Raw genomic sequence first — 23361 nt, 5'->3', positions numbered from 1 at the left:
GTAAGGTAGGGAACATAGATACACTTGCTGAAGGGAAGAGCTTGTGCATCTTTTTCCAAGACTACTACACTAGGGCAGCAATTGCTGGCACGACTGGTGTTAATTAGTGCTAAGGTGTGATGGGGTGTGAGGGAAAGGGGTACCTCTACAATTATAACTGTGTTGCTCTTGAGACTGCAGGAATGAGTAGGAAGTACTGCAGAGATTTCTGTGTCACATCTTTCCCCTGCTCACTGTTGCCTTTTAGCTCCAGGACTCCAGTGGCCACCTTTGCAACAAAGGTGCACTTGATGGGATTCCTGAGAGCAAAGAAGAACTCCTGTGTAAGGAGCAGTGGGCAGACTGGGCTTGATCTTTGTCTTCTGCAAATTCAGACAAATGACTAGAACAATATTTAAAAAAAAAAGCTGGTGATTTTCCATATTTTTCTCCTTTTTGCAGGTCCTTTTCAGGCTGTCTTAAAGTAATGCTGCCCAGTGGCTCCCTGGGGCTGTGGAATATTTGATTCTGGAGAACACTGGAGAGGGAGTTGTATATGAAAAGCTTTCTCAAAGCTTAGTTCAAAACTGATCCCACTTAAGCAGGTGATGAATGTAACCCAAGTGCTGTTGTGAGCAGAAGAAAACCACATTTAAAGTAATTTCTAAAATCCACACACAAACCTAGGTTCCAGTTTCAGTCAGTGCAAGCCCAGTGTCAGTGGTTTCACACTGAGCACGCAAGCCACTAATCATGTTCTTCACCACTGCTTTAGAAGTGAGCAGTGCCTGTGCTGATTATGCCTCTTCAGTTGTGGATTTACAGGTTTCCCTTTAATCGGCTTCACTAAAGTCTAAGCCAGTCCTTTTGTGGGGTGGGGGGCAAGTGATGGGTCTTGGGTTTTCTTTTTTCCCTCTTTTTTTTTTAAATTTTATTTACCAGTTTTCTTTCCTCCTATTTAGTCCAGTGACACACCACACTGCTTGATGTTTGCAGATATTTCAGGACATTCTGTGGTGAAATTGCTTAAGTTAGGAGACTGACGATTCTCTGTGGTGGTTGTTTTCATTGTGCCTTTTGTTTTGGGAAAATATCTTCTGAGGTACCTTACTATACAAGGACACATGAAACAGATTTAAAATGGAAAGAAAAAAATAGCCTTAATGAAAGAAGGCTGAAGAATATCTTTACATAAGGAAGTGATCATTTTTTATTAATCAGAGGGAAATGTATATGTAATTATGCTAGATGAACTCTGTGGGGAGGTTTTTTTCTCTCTTTATGATGTCTTAAGGGATTTATAAATATTACAGAGGTTTTATAGCATCATAATATTTCAGATGTGCAGTAAAGCTACTTTCAAAGGATTAGTGCAGACAAAGCAGCATAGTAAAAAATAATTACAAGTCAGCCAGTGCTACCAGGCTCTGACATACAGGGCTGATGAGAGTGAGAGAGGCAGTGTTCGGGGAGATAATTTTTCTAACACGAGCAGACCACACAAGTGCTGTGGAATGGAGTTCTGAGAACTGTCTACAGCTTGCTGTTAATTCCAGGGAATTTCAGTGAAGTTGGGTCTGTGATGTCTCCGCACATGCTCTGTGCTGATGGAGAGAAGGAAGGGAAGAAGAGAGGTGGAAGAAAGGAGAGGGAAGCCTTTTTCACATTCCCAAGAGATTCCTGTGTTTATTCAGTTCAAGTGACATCTCGTAGCAAATTCTGTATGCTGAAGGGAACTGTGTACCCAAAATTAGATTGCTTTCTGATCAGATGTGGTTTGCAGCCTGCTTAACTGTCTGGAATGTACCCCCTGTACCGAAACAAGTACTGACCTCAGCTGGGCAATGCTGATTTCACTAGCTGAAAATGTGGCCAGTTGTCTAACTGTTAAAGTGTTTGTGTATGCATCTGCACATGCCAGTGTGTGTACATATGTGTATGTCTGTGAGCACAGAGGACTGTGGAGGTAGAGTTCTGTTCGTGTATTTACACTAAGGAGGGAGACATGTACATGCCAGAGAAGAAAATTTGTTGGGTGGGGAAAGCAGCTGGTGAATTTTTGGTCATTGAGGTTGAGCTGTCTGCGGTTGGAGAAGTTATCTGCTCTTCCGAGATAAGTTTTGAGAGATAATGCCTTCGCTCTGTATATCTGTGCAAGAGAAAAAAGGAGACTGTTATTGGGAAGGGTTTTTATGTGGGGCAAAGTAGAATGCTTTAGCGTACGGGAGTGTGAAGCAGGGAGGATGCAGTCCAACAGATTTTTGTATCTAGCAGGGATCAAAGGTTTGTGTGTCTGTGTGGGTGTGTGGGAGGCTGGGACTACATATAAAATGGAGTGAGGATGAGAAGGGAGGAATCTGTTTGTAAGTGCAGAGTAGGTAATGAAAAGATCTTCTGTTTCTCAGTTTTGATAACGTGGGTTTTTATTTGAATGATCTGAGGCTGTTGCCTGTTTGAAATGCAAATTGTGCCCTTAGAGCAGTTTATGTTGCATACTCCTCTAGACTGTTCCCTCAAAGGCATGCACTTGGGTTGGCCTTATACATCTCAACTGCCATGAAAAGGACCTAAACCTCACTAGAAGAGGGTGGCTTGTCCATAGCTGGAATGTTTGGTGCAGATGCAGTGTAAATAATCTCAGCAGAGCAAACTTGTGAGGCAATAATCAACAAAAATCCTGTCCAGTGCTGCAAAAATCCCTTGGATTGGACTGAGATGTAACTTTTGATTCAGAAGCTGGATTCAATGATAATGAAAATTCAAAGACAGGAAATGTCAGCACTGAGATCCCAGAGTGGGTGAAAAACAAGGAGAGAGTGTGATGGATGAAAAAGTAATAGTAACTCAGAGTTAACATCATACTGTGGATCGCAGTAGGGGACAGAATCTGAGCAAGATGATGGATGATTCTGTCTTTTCAGTAATCACGGACATAGTTGCAGAGGAAGGAAGTATAAAATGTGAAACAGTGCAATTTAAAGCTGGTAGTATCTTATGTCTAGTTTGCCCTGGGCTGAATAAATACATAAGGACACAAGACAACAGAATCAAGCTCTTAATAGTGTACGCTGCTGTTTTTTCTCTGAAGCACTCCGTCCCAGGAGACCTGCTTATCCACTGGTGTCCTCTTTTGTAAAAAAATTAAGACACAATAAGTTGCTGAGTGGAGAAGTGTTTCTGCTTGTTTTTCAGCTTTGGTGGTCAGGAATATCAAACTGTGTCATCTTTAGTTATTTAGAGTATTTTCTGAAAGATTTAAGGCATAGTGGACCAAACAGGGAACCCCAAACCAAACCGAAAATGTGGCTTCTGGCAGTGCTGCCCGTTGTGGCTGACTGCCTGTGCAGACATTCTTGCTCTGCAGAAAATGCTAAGTAGAGGTTGGTTACTTCATACTTACTGAAGGGTAGAAGTGTGCACCTGAGCAGTCAGTGCGGAGTGGTGCTGGTTATGGAGCTGTACCTTTGTTTGTCTTGCAGCAACTTGTCTGTTTTGCTATACTTTTCTGGGTTGTCTGAGAAATGCATTGAAGTGCTGAGTTGATAAAGTTCTGCAGTAATCCAGTGTCACTTCCTTTGTATCTCTGGTATCATGAACCTACTCTAGCACCAGTCTTTTATGAATTTATCAGGGTAAACAAACAACACCTCACATTCTGAAGCAAGAATCAAGTATTATCAGCTCATTCTTCCTTTCATGCAGAGATATAAACGGATTCCCTGCCTCTTTTTCTCATAAGTCACCCTGAAATCAGAGATTTCTTCACTCTGATTCACTTGAGCATACACTCCCTCTGCAACATATAAAAAATGAATCCCTATTCTTATGTACAGCGAGCAAAAGCAGCTCACCCTGTGTCACTGCATTGTCCTTGTTCTCTCTGGCTCCCTGACACTGCCAGAGAGGAGAAATATAAAGAACTTCAGTGGGAGCAATTCAGCTCAAAGCAAATGCTTGGTTCAATGGTGTTTTCTTGGGACCAGATTTTGGTATGGCTCCATTTTTTCATTTAAAGCTTCTAAAACAATCAAAAACCACCACCAAAAAAAAAAGGACCCTTTAAAATCCAGGCTAATTGAGAGAGTGCTAACACTAGTAAGACAAATTAACGATATGCGACAAGCCTGTGGTTTCTCTTCTAAAGTGAAGTGTTGTTTTCTTCACAATGGGATGATTAATACACTCAGTCAGGAATATTAATAGGCCTGTTCAGTTGTTGCAACATTTTTCCCACTGCTGTGCTATTGAGGCGTCGGCATCTGAGCCCAGGGGACCCTCAGCTCTTCAGTTTCTCATCTGGCATGCTTTGTATGTCAGTCTCAAAGCACACGTTGCAAAGATAGAGTAGCTATCTTTGCAGAGTGCATCTCAGCACACTTTGTATTTTACAAATGGGGAAATCAAGGCAAGGCAGAAGTGATGTGTCAGTCACCACTTGCTCCTCTGCAGGTCACGTACTAAATCCTTGAAGTTTAGAAACTGTATGTTTACTCAGTTCTGTGTTGCTCTTTTTACTATGCCATTCTTTCAGAGAGATACTCCAGAATCAGAATCCTGATTCTATTAATTCAAAAATTCTGGTGTGTTTTCAGTTGTCAGACAGCAGCACAGACCTATTTCTATTCTCCTAGAGCTGCCTTTTAATTTGACTTACCCACCAGAAAGGCAGTGACAATGTACTGTATTCTGTTCCTGCTCCACCTACTTCTCTCTCAGCCTTCCTCTTCATAGCGCCTGCCTTCCCACCAGTCATGCAAAATCAAGGTGCAGTTTCTTTCTGTGATTATGAGTTTCCTAGCCTTTCAGAGCAGATAAATTACGTTCCCAACACCGCATATGCAGAAACCAAGAGACTGATAAGCCAAGATGGTCTGTACGTTTGATGCCAAAAGACTTAGCTTGAAACTGGTGATGGAAAGCCATTCCCATCTGACAGCTGTCCACTGGCACCTGTGAAATGTATTGGTGATCTCAGCCTCATTCCACAAGAGAGCAGATCATAAATAGGTTCCACACCCACTAAAGATAGATTGAGTGACCTGGGCATTGATCTTCTTTATCATCCCTGGAGGTGACTAACCAGAGAGTAACACTGAACAAATATCATGCTAGGATTAATTTCTCCTAGTACAGTGGTTGTTCTCTGTATAATTAGTCTTCAGTGTTTTTTACCTTGAATAGGACTTCACTAATGTAAAGAGACTTCTGGGTATTTTTTGTGTTGCTGGTCTGTTTCTAATAGATAGTGAGCCACGTCTTTTGGGTTTATCTGATCCTTTCTTATAGCTATAATACTTCCTTAAAGCCTCACAGCACAGAGAACCCATTAAACTGAGCAGTAATGGAGGTATTGCCAGTGTTTGGCATTTAAAGTTAATAAAACCTGGAGCTGGAGCCCACTGTCCTTCATTGTGGTGCTAGCTTAAAAAGATGCAGATTGTTTGCTAGCATGGGGAATATTTATCATGCTGAATATGGATGCTGTATTTGGTCACAGCAGACCAGAGCAGGAGAATAGTAAAGCATGTTATGTCTTCATAAAGACCAGCTACACGAGCACAGGAGAACCGTTCTACTACCCCATCTGAAAATGCAGAGGCCAGCCTTGTGCCCTGTGGTCAGGTCCCCCAGACAAGCTGGGTAACATCTGCTTTCTTTTTGCCTCGGGGAACAAGTACATGTAAATATGAAGGATTGTTCTTAGTATTTCCATTCGATCTGCAAGTGTTGAAAACCCCCACCAGGCACCTCACGTTACATGGAATGTTGCCCATTACTGCTCAGATTACACTTATTTCATGTGTGGGAGGAAGAGGGAATCTGTTTATTCCAAAATCAATATTTCTACATTCATTAAACATTCTGGTTTTTACCTTTTTTTCCCCTTCTATCCTTATTTTTATCCTTACTACAAACACATTTTTGAAAAATTTCCTTTCCTATTTCCAGATTTTAATGCTTTGCATTAGCTGATTGAAGCTTGACAGGTCTGGAGTATGGGTATGTGGGTGAGTGTCTACCATAGTCCTGATTTTCAGCCTGGGATCTAAAACAGGGTGGCTGAACGCAGAACCCTGCCTGGCAAATTAAATTGATCAGACAGTGTATATTTCAAACAGAGTCAAGTGGGAGTATTTCCTTGAGCTGCTTTGCTCCTCAGGATGTTTGAAATCAGTATTGAATTTGAACTTTCACAGGCTTTTTTATTTTGATGAAAGGAGATCGCAGAACTTGCCTTCTGTTTCATGCAGAATAACCCAAACTAAGTAAGACTAATTTTCCACGACAAGAGAAACAGGTGGGACTGTGATGATGAAGTTTAAAAGTAAAAATGATAAAGGAAAAAATAATCTGTCTGGAAGAGAACTCAGAAGGCGATGTAGCTCATTATCCTGCCCCAAGTAAAGATAATGCTGTGGTTAAAAGATTTCTGTAATCCTTAGGAGTCACAGATTTGACTCTTTACTGAAGAACAAGAATTGTATTGTCTTAGGCAAGCTGGTTGGGCCCTTATTCAAAGATACATAACAAAGTATAGTTCTGACTGATTTTTAGTGAGCGTTAGATTCTTAGGTATCATTGTGGCTCTTTCTCCAGTCTTTGTCTCAGTCTTCAGACTACAGAATAGTGATAAAAGCAGGCCTGCCTTTTTCTTTATGATGACTATCTTGATTATTAAAATGACAAGGGCTAGTAAGGCAACAGAGTGTAGTGTCATAGGTTGGTGCCAGAATATAGACTGTCCTCAAAGTGTTCCTGCATAGGAAGAATCTGTTTGGTCAGTCTTAGTCCAAACAGAGCAAACTTCTAAACATTTCTATGTGAGTAGGAAATGATATAATTTCCCTTTATAGTTCCCAAACTGAGTCTTCATGCAGGGCCTTATTTTGCATCTGGCTGCCTGTCCCTGCAGGGGAACTGTGAAGAAGGCGTACCTGTAGCCACCTACCTGAATTTTTTATCCCATGTGTGTATATATATATATATATATATATATATATATATGTATGTAGTGGATTGAATTTAAATCCTTGTCATAGCAAAACACAATCCTCTTGTATTACTTGGCTGTACATATTTTACCTTCTCTTAAAGATGGAATTTGTTTTCCTGGGTGCTTAACAGACAAAAGTAGTCTATATTTGATCTTCTTATTTGTATTACAGGCTCCAAAAAAGGCAAAGAAGAAGGTAGAAGGTGGTTCCAATGTATTCTCTATGTTTGAACAAACCCAGATCCAGGAGTTCAAAGAGGTTGGTCACCATTCTGCTGTTGTCTATAGTCTCCTGTCGTTGCTAATTAATAACATAGGTTTTGTTTGTAATCCTAGTTGAATTCTGCTTTAATAGAACACACAGTTGTTTTCTGAATCATCTCTGTGGTTTTGGCTGGTATATAATTTTCCTTGTGTGTTTGTTTGTTCTTTCCTCCATTCTTTCTTTCATTCTTTCTTTCCTTCTTTCTGTCCCTCCCTCACTCTCCTGTTTCAAGCTCTAGACTTACTTGAAAAACCCCCAAGACCCCACCCCAAAATAAAGAAAAATTGTCATCTCATCCACTTTAGCCCTGATACAGGAAAAGACTTGAGCATATGTTTGAAGTTAAGTGTATTTTAAATAAGAATAGTCTTACGTGCTCAAGTATTATCCTCCACAGAGGTGCCTTATTGAACCAGGGCTTTCATTAATGGACTGTTCCACAATAGCAATGGAAGATATTCTTCTGTGCCCTTCTAATACTGCCTACAAACTAGAAACAAAAATACCAAGAAGTCCTCAGCCGACTTTCTCCATAAATGATAGTAAAACAAAACATGTTGAGATTAACTAAGTAAGCATCTTTTAGCTTCCAAAGAATTTGGCATTACCATGCATTGTAAGTTCTTTGACCAGTTACCTGTGAGGAGAGAGATCTCATGGGCTGGCATAAAAGCTGAAGCATATTAAAGACAGATAATTTGTTTGTCGAGTTTATGCTCTTTTTCTGAATGGACATTCTAGAATGTCTGTGAGGCCATCACATTTTGCACTGGTTTGTCATTTTAAATCACTCTTTTTTTCCCCATTTTTTGCTAACTCACATCTCGAAAGCACTTTCCAATGTGACAAATAGCTACTGCTTCATTTTGTGCATGTGACTTTCAACTTTCTTTTTCATGAGCATTCCCACTAGTAGAACTCAGTAGTGAATGAGACCGAAAACCCATGCACAAGATTGTGAATATGGCCCAGGTAAAAGAATTGAAACCACTAAGCTTTTCCCCACAGTTGACTGGAACATGTTTAACACTCTTCTCCCATGTCTTCTCTATCTATGAACCTCCAGTTTTGTTTTCTCCAAGGACTACTGCTTGAAGAAGTACCAACAAAATGAAGAACTGGTCAGAATGTTATATCTGATCTACTTTAAAGAAGATAATGCTAGGAGCATTTCTGGGAGGATGGTGGCAGAATAATGGCAAAGCATGAGGCAGGGGAGTGGTCCAGTGGAAACCAAGACCATGTTGTGTCTAAAAACTGCATACTTGGGACAAGTATTTCTGAAAGGCTGTTTTTGATCAGAACATTTTTATCTAGAGATTTCAACCAGCTCACCAGAAAATGTTTCAGCATTGCTGTTCTTACGTTATTTTAAGTTCACTCATCACAATACATACCTAATGCTCTTCCTGTCTTTTGTGAGCTTGCCAGGCTCTGCTTTGCTCTTCATATTATTTTCTGCTTTGCTTCCAAATTGTGGTGAACACCATTTAGAGCAAGCCCCTCCAAAAGGGAGGAAAGACGCTCTAAAGAGTTGGGCTTAATTTTTTATTAGGTGATGGTTTGGCAGGTAAATGAAGGGTTATGAACATGCATGCTGCAAATAATCACTGGAATGTGAGCAGTGGGGCTTTGTAAGAAACTGGAGATGAAACTACACGAAGCTATGTTGATATAATATGGTCATGGAAAGTAGTGGACCCTGTAGAGCAGTAGACGTTAAAACTCTGCAGGTTACTGTAGCTGCAAGGGACTAGCTGTATTCTCAGGAGAACATTGTCCTTCTGATCATAATTGTGAAGTAAGAATAGTTTCTGGTCATTGTAAAGATACAATCTCATATCGATGTACATGTCAGGCAGATAACCAGCTTTGGAGACATGCCTGCTTCTACTAATATTCCCCATAGTATGACCAGAGGAATTTCAGGTCATTAAAATCTTTCAAAATCAATGAAACATTAAGTGTGATGGCAGCAAATAGACAGACATGCAAATAAGTAAATAGACAGATAGGCAGCTAGCTGGGTTGGTCAACACCTCAAGGTCAGTCAGAGCACAGAGTACAGTCTGAAGGATACAATTTGTTGGAAAGGGAAGCAAACTTTGAATAAAGAATACTATGAAAGCTACATTTGTCTGTACTTTTGAAAATTCTGCTATCTCTGTATGTAGGATCATTTTGAGGGCCAGAAGAAATTGACTTTAACTTGATCTACAGTAACTAAATGTTTTACAGAATATCATAGCTGCACAAAGGAATGAGCTATGGGAAAGGTACAAAACACATAGAGTAACCACTGACTAAATCCTCCCTAACTAAAGCCTCCCTAATTCAAACTTTCATGGGTTAAGGCCTGAATGGCTGGAGCTGCCAGCATTGGCTTCAGCCCAGCTACATGCTGCACTGAGCGTTAATTTAGTAAGAAGAAGTTTGGGTGGGTTTAATTAAGCCCCTTGCCAAGATACAGTAATGCGTTGAAAGTAAGGATAGTGCAATGATTTGGCATGGTGTGGATGAATCAAAGGAAGTTAAGTATTCTTCTTTACAGCATGAATATAGTACCCCCCCTGGACTGGTGTGTGTGATTGTAGCACTGTCCAATGCAATATGGCCATGGCAACAAATCTTCCTTTTGCTTCCAACAGGCTTTTACCATCATGGATCAGAACAGGGACGGCTTTATTGACAAAGCAGACTTGAGAGACACATTTGCTGCACTAGGTAAACTGGTAGTAATAATTAAATACTTAAAAGAAATGCAATTTAAATTTCAAGCAGATTAGAAAAGTTTGTGTTAAAATTACAGGGGGGGAAGTAATGCGATACGTAGGAGTCAAAAGGAAACCTGTTCAGTTTGATCTTCCTCCTTTATGGTAGCTGCTATCTTTACACATAGCTCCAGCTGGAAAGTCTCCTGAGCAGACTCTTTCAGCAGCGAAATGGAGGTCTCTCTGGGACTCACTGGCGGGTGCAACCGAGCTGTGCAGCTGGCAGCTCTCCAAAGGCACTGATCCCACCCCTGCAACTATTTCATAAAAAGCCCACCCAAGCAGGTGTCCATGCCGGACATTTCTGATTTGCCTCTGAATCCAGGCTTCACAGGCTGCACCTTTTTCATCTAGGGGTCATGCAATATCTGCCAATTAACGTTGTTGTCGTGGACTGGCTGCCCTTCTGCCCACACAAAAGTAGGAGGACTTCATGTGAGGTTCTGTGCTGTTGTGCATTTATGTGGGGTGGAATATGCATGTCATGCGATTAGGTATCGTCCGTTCCATGCGCATCACAATCCTGATAATATCAAGCAGATTAAAGCAAATCTTCCCAAGGAAAGGAAAAATCAGAATGCTCATGATTCCAAACCTGGAGTTGTATCCTTGTTTCAACATTTGAGGCTTGAACAGTGATGTAGGCATTTGGGCTTTTGCCATCTGGATCTTATTAAAAAGAGTTTGATAAGAATCTTTAGTGCTCCCTGGGGTGGAATCAGACGCCAGCAGAGTCAGTGCAAAGAGCAGAAGCTCCTGAACTTTTTATTGTGACAATGAGGTTTGCAAACTTTGGCCTGTAGCTACTGTTACCCTGAAATATTTATTTCTTAAGGCCAAGGTCTGGTATGTTTCCTGTTCCGTGAAGCCCTCCAATGCCTGTAAAGTACAGTCACAGCAAATTACCACTGAATTTGAGTAGGGTTACCAGGGTCTAAATTCTTATCAATAGGACCTCACAAGGATGGGGAAGTGATAGGCCTGCACAAGGGTGGGGAAGGGATATGACTACTCAACTCACCCATCTGCCTGCTACTCAGAAAGGCATCTCAGTAACAAGGAGGGCAAAGACTGAGACATTGGATTCACTTCAGTCACCTTGAACTCTGCTATATTAATGCCAGTGGGGTCCGTATTTCACCTGGGGTAAAAAAAAAACAAAAAAAGAAAAAAAACCAATTTATTTGGAAGTGCCCCTTCTTTTGTTCAGTGCTGGCCACATGCATATTATTTATCCTTCGTACTCTTTCAGCCAGACTTTGATCTTAGAGCAAGCACTGCCAATTTGTTTTCCACTAGGGTATTCTGGAGTTGTGTTCTACCGTGTTATTAGCAAAGTTGCACAGAGCCCTGAGCTCCCCAATGGGAAGAGATGAACGAGAATCGTTTTCTGAAACACAATTTGTGATTTATTATGAAAAATGATCTCTGCTGCAGGTCGTCTGAATGTCAAGAATGAAGAGCTTGAAGACATGGTGAAGGAGGCGCCAGGTCCTATTAACTTCACTGTCTTCCTTACTATGTTTGGGGAAAAGCTGAAAGGTAAGTACCTTTGGGGGTTTGGAGAGGCATCTGTCAAAGATCCTCAGCACTGAAATATCTCAGCACCTTGCAAATTATAATAATGTATCCACAGAACAATGCTTAAAGGCAAGGAGTGATCTCCATTTTTGCAGACAGAGCTGGAGCACAAAAAGGCTAAGGGACGGTCCAGAGGACAATTCAAAGGTGTGATTTCAGCTTACATAAGCTAACATGAAAGTGGTAAGTTGAGGTCCAGAAAGTAATGAAATCATGGCAGCCTGGAGCACAGTGCAGAGGAGTTATTCACCGTCAGTAGGTTCCTAGGCTGAAGTCTGTTGCTCATCCTATAGTGCTATCACTCCCAGTGTTAGTTGGTTTAAAAGTATTTTCAGTGGATTTACAGTGATGAAGGAGGGCGATTTTGCCCATTGCCACAGAATATATAGGGATCACTGCAGGGAGTTCAGAAAATGTGGGTACTAAATTTGTTGTGGGAGTTAGTAATTTAATTGTATCTTTTACACTGTTAATGGCTAGAAACTGCAAGAGAAAGGAGCATGAGGCCAAAAGAAACCACTAGTCATCTTCCTGTATGCAGTAGAGACAGGTGAAAGCCTTGACCTTCAAAGCAAGTTTAGCCTTAGCCAAGCAGATTTCAGAAGTTTGCTAAAGTAACTAGTGAACAGAAAAATGGGAAAATCTAATTCCCTCTTCTTAAAAACATTTATTGTATTGCTGCTGGACTCTGGCTTCATATTGCTGAGCACAGTTTCAAGGAAGGGCATTCTATGCTTGGAATAGAAAATAGAGGTCTGAATGAAAGAACTAGTGTAGCTAGTCCTCAAAGAAATACACTACTGCTAAGGAACACAGCATGTCTGGGAAGCAGAAGAGGTGATGGAGAAGGCTGTAGATTGACACTGAGGAGGGAATTTTGTTACCCAGACATCAATCTGTCTTGATCACAGTGGCACCTCCACCTTTCTATTCCAGATGTCATCTTGCAGAGTAGGTAGTGCCCTTCTCCATAATCTTCCTTCTGGGATACATGACTATTTCTTGCAGGGTTCCCTGCTACCCATTCCTATCTATTTGTGAAGTTTGTGATCGCAGAGAGTGTGGAAATGAGCTCTTCTTCCTTTCCCTTCTTCTCTCTTACAATTGTTGAAGCTGGCAAAGAGTCTGGCCCTGACAATTGTGTGGTCTAAAACCAGAGCCAGCACAGGAAGGTGAATGGTAAAGCATACCCCTCTTGTCTGCAGGTTTCCTGTTGGCTACTAGCAGAGGAGGGGAGTTTTTTTAATTTCCATTTGGTGAAGGGAAAATCACAGCTGTGCTTGTCATGCCCTTCTGGTTGGGTTTGTCATGCAAAGGAAGCAGAGCCAAAAGACTGCACATTCCCAATCAAAACTAATTGGGATGAAGAGCCTTTGTAGTGCAATTAGAAAGGGAGAAAGGGCTAGAGGAAGTGGATATGGCAATTTTGCAACACTCTTTATTAGCTAAGTACCACTCAGAGAATTTGGTGAAAGGTGCTTTCTAAGTAAAATTTGTTGTGCTATAATTGATTTCTGTCATAAAGGGGAAGCTGGGATTTTCGGGACGAGCTTTAGCTTTGTATATTGAGATTATGATGCCAGATGAACAGCTAACAAAACTCGGTTTATGTTAATGCCAACCACATGGAGCTGTTTCTACAGGGAGTCAGAATAATACAATTTGTACAGAAAACAGAGATGCCGCACATCAAAGAAACCACTTTATTTACCAGCTAATCAATAAAGAATGCCTGCTGCATTGCTTCTCTTCAAAGCCAAAGTCCAAGGATATGACAGAGTAGAAAATGTAAAACACAGTAAGGAAAAAAAATCCCCCCCACAGTGGTGACTACTTAAAATGCAGACCTTTCCTCAGAGCTGGAAGACGTTTCTCTTCACAGGACAATCAAGACACTCATTAAATACCAATGCTCTTTGTATTGATCATATATTCATTGCAGTTTGAATATATTGCCTGCAGCTTGGCAAAAAATGTACATGGCAAGTGTGTGAAAAGGAGGCCATCTAGCCTTAAGTTTATTCACTGTTATATCCGCTAAGATACTGCTACTAATCCTTGTGAAACCTTTTAAACAAAGAAAACTAAGAAGACATCAGGAGTGTATGAAGTCATTAGAGCAGGGAACCTTGACTGGGTTCGGTTCTGGTTCTATCTCTGCCAAACTTTGACACAAACTTTGAAACTACAGTTCGTCATGTTATACACCTTTTTAAAATCATGCTTTCAACATTTCAGCATCCCAAGTAGCTTCATTTGTCCACAGGTCAGTCTACCCACTTATAAATTTGGTTTCCTACAGTTCTAAATAATGATTTGTATTACATTTACTACCGTAATATTTTGAAATACTGTGGAACAGTCAGAAACAGAATATATAGCGTATCCTTCAGTGTGGGTTGACACTGACTGCAAGTGAATACACTCAGAATCTGCAGTATTACAGAACAGTCAGAAACCCCAGCCAAGATTAAGGCCCTGTGAAAGCTAGTCCCTGACCCAAATTGTTTCCAGTCTAAATAGATGGGACAGATAAAGGGTGGAATAAAAGGAAGACTATTACTATCATTTTACTGCTGGGAACAGAGGAGCAGAGAAATTAAAGTCATACCAAAAGTCTGTGGCCCAGCTAAGAGCAGAAGCAAAATGTTGGAGCCATAGTCTAGTGCTTTAAGCTATCTTGGTTCTATATGTAACACTTCATGAAGAGCTACTTAAGTGGAAGTATGCTAGAGAATGTAACTGCAAATCACCATTTTACATTGATGATCCTGTTCCCATTGCATTCCATTGACATTCTGATTTTATGATGAGCTCCATTTCCTTTAGTGAGGGAAACAACCTCTTCTTACATAGTGAAGAACAAGTAACATCAAAAAGTGTTTTTACAAGGAACATACAGTACAAGATTAAAGGAAGCCAGCGATGGAAACAGTTTGTTATATTTTCATTTCTGAAAGCCACTAATCCGCTGGGTACTGATATTGGAGACCAGTTCCTGGAAGTTTTCTCTCCTGCAGACACAGAATAGATATGAGTTATTATTTTTAAGCTTCTGAGCATTGAACTATTCACCTCTATTGTTTATCTGACATGACAAATGCTGCCGACTTAAGGAACCTTTGTCTTCAAACCTGCAACTGCAGAGTTCTCTATTTTGCACTGTTTTCAAGTGAATGCAATTATTTAGCAAGTGTTCGGCAGCTACAGAAATATGTCCAGGCTTCTAAATTATATTTCATTAATTTTAGGCACGGACCCAGAAGAAACCATTCTGAATGCTTTTAAGATTTTCGACCCAGAAGGGAAAGGCCACATAAAGGCAGACTAGTAAGTTTATTTCAAATCCTTTTAAAATAATAATAATATTAATAATAATAATAATAATAATTGCACAGGTTTAAATAACTGCTTAAAAGCTATATTTTTCACAGTATTTTAAGAGACAGAGGAACTGTCAGGCAGAGAAACATTTAGCTTTGTAAGCCAGAGTTAAAAGTCTGGACTATTCTATGAATGTATTTGTATACCAAAAAGAGATGTTATTGTCTTCAGACATTGCAAGAGGCAACGGAAATATAATCACATGTACGCCATTAGATAGCCTTTTTTGATGGTCTGGATATAAATCAACACATGACTCTTTGTAGATTAACTCCATATGTAAAATTAAAATAAATGTCTGGTGCCTAAGTCTCAGAGTGCTTGACTAAAATGGGAAAGCTAGTCCCCTTTCATAAAAAGTGATCAATTTAATTAACTCTGGGACATAGTTTTAGTGACGACATTTTCCTTGTTATGTTTTTACCATTTGAGCCTTCTGCTTCCAGACAACAATTTGCTGTAAAATTCCACTAGATGTGGTGGGAGCCAAACCAAATAATGCTATTAATAATATGGCAATTATTGTCAATATGGCTATGTTTTAAATAAGGAGGCAGGACATAATTTGTATTCATAACCTGTTTCACTGACAAAGCAAGGTAAAAGGACTTTAAGTGCTAATTGTACAAATGCAAATCCTCATTGCACTGCCAGAACGGTGTATGCAGGCCTTCGGGTAAATGAGGTACATGATATCAAATCAGCACAGTGGATGAGGAGGTCTGACCTATGGCTCCAGTGAAATTCTTTATGTGCCTAAATTTATGCATATGCTTAAATTCCTTGCTGAATTTGGGGTCTATACTTTTACTGCAGCAGCCATTTCAGGTAGATTTTATGAAGCATAGTATGTATAGGAAGTTTATTAGGGAACCATGAGATACAAAATTGTATTTGCATCAAGGAATTCTGCTAATGTTATGATACAGTAGATGAAGACTAAACCTGTTACCAGAACCTCTGAGATGAAGTTTTCCATGACATTATCTGCAATTATTGATATCTCATGAAAATTAGTTGAAAATAGAAAGTTCGTGTATATTTCCTTCTGTTACCAATATGCTTTTCTGTGACAGTGGCACTTCGTTCCCAGTGGGTATGAGAATCCTAGTACGGTAAGCAAGATACAAAATAAAAGCAAAGAGACATTCTTTTCACTAAAGAACTTCCAAATTAATTAAAATACAAGTGGATGCAGCAAACAGTCAGAAGGAACAGAGGGTTAACAGGCATCCGAATTGTTTTGGGTTTAACGTTATCCAAACAGCTTGGGAAGAACAGTCAGAGAACTACATCAGAAGTGACTCAAACAATCAGGACAAAACGTAGCCTGTTGCCAAATAGGCCAGATCACACGGCAGTGAAATCACAGCTATGAAATACAACCTTCTGATAATACAAAACCCATGAAATGTTATCATTCCCACCACTATCTGTAACACTATATGGCATACAAAATCTGCAGCTTGCCACCCTGTGTCCAGTTCTGCATTCCTTGGATGCTGGAAGCCAGTTGGAGTTTGGGGCAAATTAGCAATGCAGTATCACACTCCAAAATTAAGATGAGAGAGAAACACATTTATTTTTCCTTGATGGAAAAGGTCAACCTTGTCCCCACCCCCACTGCACTGCTAACATTAGACAATTGTTTTAGTTCATCACCACAACAGAGCATAATGTTTACTTATTAGACCCGAGGGTAATGTTGATCATTACAGAACAAACCATTAAATCAATTCCGTGAATGTCTTTGAGGTTTAACTTCTATTCATATGCTTCCAAAATTTGGACATTTGAAGGTTTTGAAATAATTTTTATGTTGGCCCATGCAGCCATTTCAATATGACAGTTAATGCTAATAAATAATATTTCTCCATCCTAAAAAATCCTGGAATGTTTCTCTCCAAAACCAGCTATGTTGACCTTTTAATCAGAACTTCTTTTTATGTTCATGGAGTTAACATCCTTCTGGAGATTTTTATGTCTCCTCCCTCTGCGTGTTTTCACCTCTAGTCTGGAAATGACTCACTTAGTCCATCTGATGGTAGCTGGGATGGAGTCTTCTAACCTTTCCAGAAGCTCTCTGAGTTTATAACTTACTTCTAAATTCAGTGACAGACTTTGTCGGGATCATTATACCACACATTAAATCCTTCCTACAGCATGATGTCAAAAAGAGAAAATCCTTTTAAGTCAGATTCTCAGCTGGTGTAAACTGGCATAGCTTTTGGAAAGGTTAGATGATTCAGCCCTAAATGCCATTCATTGGCCAAAGCGAGTCCAGCCAACATCCACTGTGTCTAATGCCAATGCCAACAAAACTTTTCAGATTTGTACCAGACGAAAACGGACCCAGGGAGTTTACATGCATTCTGGACCTTTGGCTGAGCTAGTGATGTTTCTCATCGTAGCTGTAGAGCACTGCTCGTTTCAACTCACCTGGTTTTCTCCAAGAGAGGACTGCAGAAAAGGCAGACCCAGTGGAAAACCAAAATGTCCCAGAGATTTGACAGATAATTTTAAAAAAGACTTTGAAAATGTAAGAATGCAACAAAGCTTTGTAACTGTGGAAGGAACTGGTGTCAGCCAGGATAAGAGATAACATTTAGACTCCTACATCAAGGCAAATGGGTATTCATTTTTGCCCAGAAGACTTTGATTTTTTTTTTTTTTTGAGAAGCAAATAGTCTTTAAAAAAGAAAACAAGATACACAAAGAAAAAAAGTGCATAATCTCTAGCTTTGGAAATTGTCAGTGTTCATTTCCCTATAAAATAAATAATGGAAAATATGCATAGATCCTTAACTCAGTTCTTCTTCCTTATGAGTGTGCCAGAGCCTACTGGGCTATGCTTCATGAGATTATAATTATATATTTGATCTTTTCTTTTCCTCTAAATACTTTAAGCATGTGAATAGAAGACACATAGTGCCCAGATCTCTTTTTAATTCAGTCCTGTTTGTGATAAAGTTTATTTGTGACTTCTGACAAAATTGCTGTAAGTGCTTCCTTCTATTCACTGAGCTCCATCCTGTATCACACTTCCTACTTACATTTGCTGATGCTGTTTGCCCCGGTGCACATATATCCGATGATCAATTTATGCTGATGAGAATGATCTCGCTACTCTTTCACCCACTGATCATTTGAGAATTCCACTTCAGAAAAGGCAGTCACATAACAAATGGCTGGGATAACAAAAAAGAAACAGCAATATGAGACAAAGAGATGAAGAAAGACATAGCTAAGTAAAGAGGATGGTAATTGTAGTGAAAATATATACAATAGCTTAAGTCTGTGACTTCAGAGTATTTCCCAAAACTTGCATGGATATTTTCCCTCTTGTCCTTCTGGGTAAGATCTTTATTCATTACCCAGAAACTTCTTTTTTCAATTTTTTCCTTTCCATCCTTCCAAATGGGCACTTCACATCGAGAAGAAAGAGGTGCAGAAGTGTATATGCCTCATGCCAGTTGGGATATGTCTTTGTTGTAGCCTTTTCCTGGAAAAAAATGTGTGTGTCAGAGATGTGAGGAAGCACAGTTGTAGCTTTGTCACCAAAACTACACTTCTGTCTGTGTGACTTTTTTCACTCGAGATGTATGGAGTATGGGAGCAGACAGGGAATCTTCACTGTTTCGCCTGAACACCTGCATCCGCAGTAGATGAATTTTGCTCCTATGGAAGTGTTCCTGTGCAGGCAAGATTTCTATTATAAATAGTTTGTTTTAAATATTCACTTTCAAAAGCAGGAATAAATGTTCACTTTAAAAAGCAGAAAGAGCTGTTACCGGAACAGCTATTGCTCTCCCCACGACAAATTCTTCAAAAAAGAAGACTTTTTTTCAAATCTACAAGCCAGAAGAGATTTCTGTACTTGTTTCAGCTTTTGATTTTGTACAACAGACTGCTCATCTGTTATCACAGGTTTATAGCCTGTTTCACTGATCTAGAAAAAGTACTGATAATGTATAAATATCTTTGGTAGAACAGTAGGAGACGACTCTGCCTCTTCAGTGTGAATGCAAACTCCTTGAGATTAATTTAGGAATTTTTCTGCAGGAAAGGGAAATTATTAGTGCAAGTGAAAGGCATGTTTGTGTGATATAACTGAGTTCATACCGGTGGATGTTCTAGCACATTGTGCATGTACTGCCCTCAGCACATGAGTAACTAACTGGGCAAAATATAAAAACATTTTATCTAAAGGGGTTAGGCTATAAACAGTAACCATTCTTCCTGGCTTTTCTATTTGCCTATAAACTTAGGTAAAAAAATTACATGCTCAACTGACTTCCCACAATGGGTTTGAAAACAGAGGGTAAATCAGCTGAAACTGTCCCGAAAATATTCTCTTTGATGTAATTGCATAGGATACAGATTGTGTGTGGGATAAGCTCCGTGTTACAGTGCTGTAACTCCAGATCAAGACATTGTACCATGAAATACAACAGGTCTCATGCAGTTTCACAGCCTCCTCTGGGAATGACTGCATGCAAATGAAGGGAGTCTCAGATGATGATTCGGAATAGCTGTTGGAGTTCTCTTTCAAGTCCTCTTTCCCATTTCATGCTCTATTCCTTTCATCCTCAGATTTTACAGAAAATACTCTCTCTTTTGGTTTTGCTAAGTGATCCAAACTTTAAACAGCAAGTGAGAAAACCTACCATTTTAGGTTAAGATAAACATGCAAAATTGCTGTATTTCAATTAGAGTAATAACCTTACACAATTTTAAACCTCTATAAAATGTCACAAAAGCAAAATAAGTTGGCAGAGCGAGGCATTGACACTGATGGGTGCCCACAGAAAATCTCTTACAATATCATGTAAGGATTAACAGCTCTAATTTATGCGGTCACACAGATTTTCTTTCACGCAGCTTCAGGAGGGATCTTGCCATCTGAATTGTCATGTGCCATTATCACCCTTTAATCAGGTTATTTCATTTTATTTGAACAGCATCAAAGAAATGCTTATGACACAGGCAGACCGTTTCAGTCAAGAAGAGGTAAGGACCACCTTCTTTACTCAAAATATGCAGCAATAAGTATTTGCCCCTTCTTTAAATGCATGAATTCAGCTAAATCCATACTGAGAGAAGGTTGATGCCAGCTTTAGCAATTAGAAACAATTCAAAGCATCTCTTCTGAATAGCTCCATGGCTAAATCAAAGTCAAACAGATTCTTTGGACTTCCATCCAAGTGTAAGCGTGGCCTGTCTCTTGCTGTTCTTTCCTGTGGTGAGCAGGGCAATGAATTTACTAGAGTGCAAGTGGGTTTGGGTGGGGACTGTGATCTGGTTTCCGTCTCTGTGAGAGTTATTTTGTTTGAAATCTAAAATGAATTCTGAAATGAGGTACTGTGTGATTTGTGTGAGACTGAACATGGATTCTGCTGGCTGGGAAGAATTTAGAGGGATTTTATTTTCAAGAGAGGAGATGGAGTGGAGTTGGTTCATGGCAAGAACAGGCGGGAGTGCAGACTGTAGTACCTTATTTGGCCAGGGCTTACTTGGATTTCAGGGAGAGCTCTTTCTGACAGGGAACTTTCTTGGGATTCCAGCAGGACTGTATTAACTATTTGTGCCCTAATTCCTATTTCAATTTTGCTGAAGCTAAGGAAAAATTTTCCATGGTGGTTAACGGATCAAGCCAGAAGGGAGCTGAACTGGGTTGAAAACGAAAAGCAGTGCATGTTGCTGTCCCACAGGCCTGTGTTTGTAACACTTATCTCCTGTTTGCTTGGCAGATCAAACAGATGTTTGCTGCTTTCCCTCCAGATGTCTCTGGTAATCTTGACTATAAGAACCTCTGTTACGTTATCACCCATGGTGAAGAGAAAGACTAAGAGGAAAGAGATGAGCTTCTCCTGTGACGATGAACCAAGTTATTTCACAATGATTTTGTGTGCAAGACAAAGGGCTAAACATTCAGTATGTGAAGCCATGTGGTCATCAGAAGAGAAGGAATAAAACAATTGAAATTAGATTAAAGTTACTTAATGCTCCTGGTTTTATAAAAGATGAAAATACCAATTTTGTGAGATTTTCCCATCTTTTTTTCTGTCAGTGGTTTGAAATGGAATTTTCTTGATGAACTGGTGCTTTCGTGATTTATTGACAATCCTAATGTTCACCAGATGGTCCACTGGGCACTGCAGTGTTGCTTAACCTCTTGTCTTTTATACATAAGCTCCATGTGTTAATTGAGAAATCTTCTAACTTATTGCACCAGGAAGAGTATTTGGTAAATAGAATTCTGTTCCATTTCACAGCCCCTAGCAATGAAAGTGTAAATAAAACAATCTTAAGCTCTTGTGAATATGCAGTATGCCTTTTCTGACTCCATGACGTGGCCAGTTTCATAAGCCACTTCACTCATTTGCTTTGGTGCGAAAGAACAGAAATAGCGGAATAGTGGCTATTTTTCTTATAGTAAAATTTACCTAGGTGCACTTAGAAACCAGTAATAACAAATTTCCCCTTTCAGAGGTACCTTTATGGTACGTAGGAGGTTGTCCAGGAAATAACAAGAACACCTAGTCTCTCACCCGTTGGTCATTAGCCTTGTTTTACAGGTGAGGCACACACTGGAAGGATGTGTTTTGCCAAAAATCATCAGAAGTCTAGGGACAAAGATCAGAAAAGAACTCAGGAGCTGTAGCCCAGGGTTACACACGAAAGCAGACTACCTCTCGCTTTCATAATCCAAGATGAGCATGGTTTCTAAAATGGGCTGCAGTTTCTTGTATTTGGACTTCTAGGAACTGGACATATTCTGCCTATGTGGAATATTGCATGAATACTTCCTGCGTGGGAGTCAGAAAGATGTTGCAGCCAAAGTAAAACCAGCTTCTGCTGTTTTAACAACTAATGAAAATGGTTTCCTTTTGCATCAGTGTTTTTGGCACCGCAGTCCCATGGATATTGAGAGGAGGTAACAAGCCTCTTATTTTCTGTTTACATCTTAGTCTTTGAAGAAATAGAACTTTAGGGCTAGGTGTCAAATTCTGCCCTCATCAAGAGGGGCAGAAATTACACAAAAAGCTTTAGCATCTGCATGACTCGGGGATGTGACTTTCATCCCCACCTGCATTTTCTGTTGTTCCAGCAAAACCCTGCACTCAGTGCACTTCAGTAACATAGAACAACTGGAATGAGAAGGCTCTTAGCAGACACAAACGTGACAAAATAAATCTCACCCTTTGCCTTATGTCCAGAAGCACTGTGCTTATTCCTGTAACAGCACTGCACTTCTAGTGTAGGTAGGTGATTCCCAGTTGTATCTAGCAGTAATTGTCTCTCTTAAACATATCAGTAGACACAGCTAGAAGCAAAATTCGGCCCTTTCTTGCATGAATCTTGCTGAAGATGTGGAGACGGCTTTAGCACTTCTTGCTGCGTGTTCCTGTAACATTCGAAACAATTGCAGGGTCACCCAGACCTGTTCCTCCCAACAAGGTGTGCAGCTTGACTGGGCTTTGGGGACTAGTAAAACTTCATGCAATGCAAGAGCCTACATGACCTTTTTTTCCACCTCATGACTTATTCACCAGAAGCTTTGATTTCTTGTACAAGCACAGTTCTTGCCTCTGTTTCACGTGATGGCTCTTTTCTCCCCAGAATGTGTTTCTCTTCAGAGGTATATGACCTTATGGGGTGGGGTTGTAGATAGGCAATGAGACATCATGGAGGTAGAGGATTTTTGGTGGCACAGTAGAAAAGATGCTTTTATGAGCTTCTGCTTTAGGCTCTTATGCAGACCCAAACAAATTGCAGCACTTCTCAGCAAAGAAAGGAGCTGCTTATGGGAGAGGGCTGCAAAATGGATATTTCATTCACAGACTTCATTTGGAAATTGCTTGAGTGGTGGGTTTGGAAAATGCTCTTGTATGCTGCAAACACACCTGCAAAGTCTAACACTGTCTTGTATGAGCTCCACAAAATCACATACCCAACCAAATGAGTACTGACTGTTCCAATAATATGAGCTGAAGTCACTCAGGCAGCAGATGTCAGATGGTGCTTATGGTTTTTGCATTGTTTAAAGATTTCAGAATGAGACTGAAGACTAGATAAAATAGCCTACAGGGTTAACTGTAGCGTTTAGTCTAGAGAGGTTTATTTTTCCTCATGCAAGCTGATAGGCAAAAACTTTGAGGATAGTGCTCTTCAAAGATGAGGTCACATTTTTCCATTGAAGCATGCACACTTTTTGATGGGCCCTTTTTCATCTGTTACTGCCTAGTTACATGACTTCTTCAAGTGCAGCTCTGTGGCATCTTAGGCTGATGGAAGTCTGGTCTGAGCAGTTCAACACTCCCCCCTTCTCCTGATTGCACCCCCTCCCTTCCTCCCTCAGGTCAGCACTAGAGCTCATACACACA

The 23361-nt window shown here is 40.1% G+C and overlaps 1 protein-coding gene across 1 annotated transcript; it reads left to right on the top strand.

Moving 5' to 3' along the window:
- Positions 1 to 11279: 11279 nt before the first annotated feature.
- On the top strand, positions 11280 to 21296 carry MYL10 (myosin light chain 10). The gene is made up of 4 exons (XM_009933674.2): positions 11280 to 11551; positions 14842 to 14920; positions 19936 to 19984; positions 20725 to 21296. Exons 1-4 carry the CDS (start codon positions 11431 to 11433, stop codon positions 20821 to 20823), a joined length of 348 nt encoding a protein of 115 aa, XP_009931976.2. The 5' UTR covers positions 11280 to 11430; the 3' UTR covers positions 20824 to 21296.
- The last annotated feature ends 2065 nt before the right edge of the window (positions 21297 to 23361 follow it).

Source organism: Opisthocomus hoazin, chromosome 20 (genome assembly GCF_030867145.1).
Source record: "Opisthocomus hoazin isolate bOpiHoa1 chromosome 20, bOpiHoa1.hap1, whole genome shotgun sequence".
Classification (NCBI taxonomy): domain Eukaryota; kingdom Metazoa; phylum Chordata; class Aves; order Opisthocomiformes; family Opisthocomidae; genus Opisthocomus; species Opisthocomus hoazin.
Note: the sequence above shows the minus strand (reverse complement) of the source record. Positions and strands in the feature narration are given on the sequence as shown.